Raw genomic sequence first — 6,398 nt, 5'->3', positions numbered from 1 at the left:
GCTCGGGGGACGGGGCGCGACTTCGGCCCAGATCCGTCTGCAGTCTCGTGCTGCCCTGGACCGTGGCCGCCTGCGTTTGTTACTAGATCCTCTTCTCCTGGGGCTACCGGGGTCGGCTTAGGGGCGCCGAGGGCCAGGCGAAGGTGTGCTGCAGAGGAAATGGGCCGTGCTGGGAGCCCAGCGGCCCCCTAGCCTTCGCGGCTCCCCACCGGGGAATGGAAACGTGGCACCATCTCCGGAGCCCCCAGGCCCACGATTTGCAGGAGCACACGCCCCTTCTTCGAACAGTTGAGTGAGCTCCTATGCATTCTTGGACACCCGGCTCAACTTGCCCCGGTCCTGCCCCCGCCGCGGCCCCCGTGAGCAGGCCAGGAGCGCCCCCGCGCGGCTATCTAGGGAATAAGTCCCGAACCATCCTGGAAAATCCTGGTTGGTTGGCCTCCGGGCACATCTCACACGAGGAGGGATATCTACTTTCCGCGGGGCTGCCTCAGAAGGGCACTCTTGCCCCCGTCATTCCCGCCGGGTTTTTTCTCTTACCGGCCCCCAGCGCAGAACCCCGCACCCCTCCCCACCGAGGCACAGAACCCCCGACAAGTACACACTGCCAGGGAGACTACGCAGGGAGACCCTGATCAGAGCGGCGGGGGACCCAGCAGAGGCTGCGGAGAGTAAGCTGGAAGAACACCCGAGGGAGGGACGGGCCTGGGGAGAACTACAGAAGGAAAGGGGCCCAGGCGGTCCTGGGTGGAGGGGCCAGGGGACTGGCTGCCACCCCCAGGTCAGGTTTCCAGCATTCCTCCTGATGAGTCAGTCGTTGTCCCTACTGTGAATGAGACCTTGCTTCTCTCACGTCTTCTACCCGGTGGGCAGACATCATCGAGCTCCCATTAGAGCTCCTTTTTATCAGTTCCCCTGTAAATCCTTTCTTCCCAGGCTTCGTGGCTCCCTCTTTCCAGATGGGATGGCCAGTACAGAGCTATTATGTACTGATGTTCATGCAAATAATTCCTCCCCATTTCTTATACACAGGAAATGCAGAACTTTCTCTGAATCTTTCCTAGATCTTACACCTTTACCTTGTAAAGAGCCAATAATGAGAACTACTCACTTAATACCTAAACAATAGTGCTTTATTGGTAAAAGGTTAGTTTCAGTGGATACAAAATTGCTGTGTAAAGTAAGTTTTCAAAATACATTTTTATAGGTAAAGTTTTATCTCTTAGTAACTAAAGAGCAATTATCTATTAGCAAAAGTATTTAGATTGGGGCAGCAAAACAAAAGGGGATCTGGAAGTGTAGGCCCAGCCACACCCATGCAGCCGTTAGGTGGCAGCTGGCACTAAGTAGACCATACTGGGCTTATTACATCTAGAATACTAGATGAATTACTAGAAAGCTTAGTACGCTTTCAAGTACTGCCACCCCACCCCCTTTTAAAAAACAGCTTTTACTAGCATAGTTGATAAATGCCAAAATGGAACACTTCTTGGTAAAAACTGTACAAGGCACCTAAACCTACAGCTCTTGACCGCTTGCAATCAGGCAGCAGTGAAGGGCAGTCGGGAGAACACCGGGCGGCCTTCTGCCGTGCACCCGGCTGACGCTGTCATCTCCCTTCCTTCTGGGGTGGCCTCTGCCCTGGAGCTCAGCGCTTCTCCACGTCCACCCCCCGGTGCTCCAGTGGGATGTGAACGCTGAGCCAGCACCCACTCCCTCCAGTCTCCTTCCACGTGTCACTTCTGGGGACCCATCAACCGCAGGGCAAGGAAACCAGCCAGTGTGGCACCCACGCTGGCACCGTCAGCCAGCCCACAGAGCAAGTCTGAAAGAGCCTTCACTCTCAAGCCACCTGTGGACAAGTCTGTGTAACATGTAAGGAAGGAAACCATGGCAGCTAAAAATGGACGGGACAGGCCACACACTGCTATCTGCCTGAAAACCATTGAGAACGGGATCAGTCCAAGTGAAGCCAAACCAGAACTGCGCTGGGAACCGTGATGGCACTGCCCAGATACATTTCCGCACTGCAGTCACAGAAAACACGCCAAGTGCAGTATAAAAAGGCAGACTTCTGCACAGGTCAACTGTTAATTTCCCTTAAAAAGTTATGCTATAAATCTAGTTGAGTACAAACAGTTCACTGACTCTCGCCACATAGGTAAGAATCTTAGCTGTGACATGGAAATTGCAGCTCATGGGTTTTCGTGGCAAACTCTATAGAACGTGGTTTGTGCTGAGTTCTCTGCATAGTGGTTAAAAAAATGACCTCACAATTCAAAGACTTGTTTAAAAACTCACCCCTAACAGCCTGTTTGTAAAAAAGCTATTTAAGTATAAACATGTATCTAATTAGGTATCTTTTCGTTTGGTAAACAGATAATGTGCAGATGAATTAACAGTATGGAGTTATAGCAGCAAAACTGGCTTTGGATGCTGTGGTCAAACAAAAGCAAGGCAGGGAAGCAGGTGCCACAGCCTGGTGAGGACGGCCTGGCACCCGGGCAGCTCGTCCTTCTGCGCTCAGGTCTCTACTGCTCAGGAACGTTCTCGGAAATCCGAACGTTCTAGAAGTAAATCACGATTAGTCGGTTAGGCCAGTCAAATGGAATTCCACTATTAACTATACGTGCTGACTGGTCCCTGGGAATCAGTTCTAGCCTTAGTGGTTACTTGAAGTGGAAGAAGAAGGAAAATGGACAGTTCACCTCACAGAATATAAGTATAACATAACAATGAAATGCAAAGGTTAAGGTACTTCATACAAAATAGCACATTGAAAGTTTTTAAAAAATTAAATTCTTAGGCACAGGTACTATGAAATATGGACAGGCACCCCTCCAACAGTCTTGAAAACACGCAGCTGTGTTACTCATCGGAATATTCATCTTGCAAAGTGTTTCCTGGAAAAACAAAACACAAGGCGTTTATGTGGGAGTCCTGCCCTGCCCACCGCTCAGACCACGACCAGCAGGATTTTTCTGTGTAATAACAAAGGGCAAAGGTTGAGCAGACGGTGGGCCCCGAGGACCACAGTGTCTACTAAAGGCAAAACCTCACTTACAAAGTTCTTGGAAACCGGGATGAAAAGTACACAGAAATGTACTGGTTTTATACCCAAAGTGGAATTTTCATAATTCTGTAAAGCTTCAGAAAGAGGAGCAGCAGAACAGAGAAGTGAGCCAACACCCATGGCTCCCTCCCGCCCCAGGGGAGCCCTGGCGCTCCTCGGCCCCTCTCCCTCCCACCGCTTCCCAGCAGGCGCAAACCTGCCTGGGCAGTGCTGCCCTGGTGTCAGAAGGCCCACCAGCTGACAAGGGCCAGCGTCCTCACTGCTGAAGTGGGACCTCCACACTCACTCAAAAAGGCCCCCGGGACCTTGTGACACAACGACCAAGGAGAAGCAGTCACACCTGACCCAGGTAGGCTCCCTGGACGCTCCCTCTAAAAGTGAGTGCTCGTACCTTCCTACCTACTTGTGTCTTTCTCTCCATCGATTTCACAACTAAAACCTCTCCCAATCAGCCACCAAGGGCAAGGGCTTTATTCGGTGACCAGCGCCCCCAGCCTGGCCCCACCCAGGTCCTTCGTCAGCTGTGTGTCATGGAGACCTCTGACAGGTGCCCAGCCTCAGGGCCCCTAGCCTTCTGTCTCACTGCTCCAGCAATGTGGCAGCTCAGCCCGCAGCTGCTCACGTCGTCACAGCATGTGAGTGACGCCTCTACAGTCCCAGGCCCCTAACCACACTGGAGACCCCGTGCCCAGATCCCGGCTTCTCCCTAGAGCTGGGCGGGTGGGCACTGCCTGGCCCCGGGCAGCTCCTCCGGGGAGCAGGCCAGCCTCCACCCTGACCCCACGTTCTCCTCCTCCTCTGGGCTCTGACTTTACCTTCCGCTCCCTCCGCTTGGAGCTAGTTAGCCACTGCCTGGACAGCTCTGAGCGTCCCCTGTCCAAGGGGCAGGGAGAGGGCACTGCGGGGAGGCAGCACAGCCTGGCCCGACCCCCGGACCCGCCAAGGACGAGCAGTCAGGGCGGAGCTGCGCCGAGGGGCCAGACCAGCAGTCTCCCTCTAGGGGACCCCTCAGCCCACCTCTACTTCTGCTCTGCCTGAGCCGTTCCAATTACATTAAGCTCCCTTTGGCTCTTTCCTCCACCATCCTACGTGTGATTGAATTTGCTCCTCACCATGTCTTCTCATAAAACTTTTAGGATCAAGAGATTCCTGGCCAAGAAACAAGAGCAGAGTTGTCCCATTCCTCAACGGATTCGAGTGAAAACTGCTAATAAACTCGGGTGCACCTCTGAGAACAGACCCTGGAGGAGAGCCAAGCTGGGTCCGTTAGGGCCTCACACGGGAGCTGCACGCTGCACGCGGTCACGCCACCCAACCCGGCAGTGAGAGTGTCACTGCCGCTCAGCAGCTCACGGGAGGCGGGTGCTTGGCTCCTGGAGCTTCCTGTTTTCTCATCAGCGGTCCACGCGGCTCAGCGAGAAACACAGGAAAGCTTTTATTGGAAAAAATTCTCTCTGTAAAGATACTTTGAGCCTTAATAAATTTCAAATTGTATGACCAACAAAAGCTACTTTAATATACAATTTTTCTTCCATTGTCGAGATATTAAATCTCTAAAGTAGGAGTCTAGAGAGTTTTCGGGGGTGAATCCACCCCACCAGGAAGGTGAAAGACCCAGCTCCTCGGGGACAGAAGTTCTGCACTCGTTTCGGGCCTCACCCTGTAAGGGCTCGTCGTCTGTGTACTGTATTTTACCCTCAATAAATGTGATCTAGGAAGTCGGACGTTTTCCTGTAGGGGTGTGGGTGGCATGGGAACCTCTAACCTCTGCCAGTCCGTCAGAGTGCAGTTGACAACCTCAACTTGTGACTGGCATCTGAAGTGGGGGCAGACTGGTGCCCAGTCTGGGACTGAGCCCCATCCTGCAGGGTCGGACGTGAGCTCCAGGTGGCAGGCGTGGGGACCTGCATGCATCTGGGAGCAGGAGTGAGGTGTCCCAGGTGGGAGGAGACACAGGAGGGAAGCGCGGCCTTCTTCCCTCCACAGGAAGGACCAGCTTGGCTTCCCACTCCAGCTGCGGACCAGCTTCCAGGCTGAGAAGCTGCGAGAACACGGCCGCCCTCACTGGACGGGGGACGGAAGCCGTGCTCTCCCGGGAGCCGCCCTCCCCTCGGGGCCCGGGGCCGCTCCCCAGGCCGGGCCTTACCTCACACGTGCTGCCCGTGGACCCCGCTGTCGCCGTCGCCGCCCTGCAGCTGCAGCTGCATCTGTGCCTGCATCCGCGCAATCATCTCCTGCATGCGGCGGAGCTGCGGACACGAGAGGGGCATATGAGCCCAGGGCCCTCACGGGGCCGTGACTGCGGCCCCACGAGCTGACCCTCGCCGACTCTGACCAGCCAGTGAAAGGACCAAGGTCTCAACAGAACACCGAGCACACAATAAGAAAAGGCCATTGAAATGAAAAATAAAATGACCAAGAAACAGAAGAAATAAGAAAGGAAAGACAGCATGAGAGAGTTTGACCTAGAGAGGCGGGAAACAGCTGCTGCCCTGCTGTGGGGGCTGCCCTCGAGGGGCCCGAGGCCTGGGCGCTCGAGCGGTGACTGTCCCTGAGGGGCCTGAATCCCGAGGTGACCGTCCCCGAGGGGCCCGAGGCCCAGCTGCTCCCGCAGTGACCGTCCCCGTCCCCTCACAAGCGCCCTGCGCCTCCACACCCGGCCGGTCTCCAGGACGGCAGTCGCCCCATCACAGGCTCTCAGGGGACTCGGCAGACAGGCTCTGCAGGGAGTGCGCTGCACTAGAGACCGCGGTCCTCGCCTGCACCCTGCCTCCTAGAGCTTCCTGTCGGTTCAAACTCTGAACGCACTTCTCAGGGCAGCTTTCTCTAGTTTCATCCCCTGTGTAAGTCATACGTATTCCTTAAATTTCTCTTAATGACAGTGATTGACAATTTCTGTCGTTATATTTTCATTGTCTGTGTATATGAAAACTACTGATTTTTAAACCTTATACAAATCAGCCATGTCACTAAACTCTATTTCCAACTTTTCCCATTAACTTGCTATTGAAGATTAAAAACTACAATACTTTTCTACTTACCTCAGCTTCCTTCTCCAGCAGTATCTGGTCTTTATTCATGTCCTCATTTTCTACTTTCCTAAGAGTTGAAAGAAATTACAAGTATAACATTACGACAAATTACGGCTGGTCATTTCTGATGAGAGATACCCAAAGTAGTAAAATTTCACTTTACAACTTCTCAGAAATACAATTTCCGAGAAAAATCTATTGGAAATCATATAAACTTACTATTTTTCGGACTAACAACATGAATGAATAAGAAAAGAAAAAATGATCAAAAAGAAAACACAAAATGGAAAATT

General features: G+C 53.1%; 1 protein-coding gene across 1 annotated transcript in view; it reads right to left on the bottom strand.

Annotated features, from left to right (window-relative positions):
* Positions 1–1,111: 1,111 nt before the first annotated feature.
* Positions 1,112–6,398, bottom strand: part of SEPT2 (septin 2) — a 23,423-nt gene continuing 18,136 nt past the window's right edge. Inside the window, exons 11-13 of the mRNA XM_010832886.1 lie at positions 6,115–6,172; positions 5,220–5,322; positions 1,112–2,903 (exon numbers count right to left, since the gene is read on the bottom strand). Of these exons, the coding sequence (XP_010831188.1) occupies positions 5,221–5,322; positions 6,115–6,172 (160 nt within the window). The 3' untranslated portion in view covers positions 1,112–2,903; position 5,220. The remainder of the gene's footprint in view (positions 2,904–5,219; positions 5,323–6,114; positions 6,173–6,398) is intronic.

The sequence above is a fragment of the Bison bison genome, unplaced genomic scaffold (genome assembly GCF_000754665.1).
Source record: "Bison bison bison isolate TAMUID 2011002044 unplaced genomic scaffold, Bison_UMD1.0 scf7180017862692, whole genome shotgun sequence".
NCBI classification, from domain to species: domain Eukaryota; kingdom Metazoa; phylum Chordata; class Mammalia; order Artiodactyla; family Bovidae; genus Bison; species Bison bison.
The sequence above is the reverse complement of the archived record's forward strand: the minus strand, read 5'-3'. Positions and strand labels throughout refer to the sequence as shown.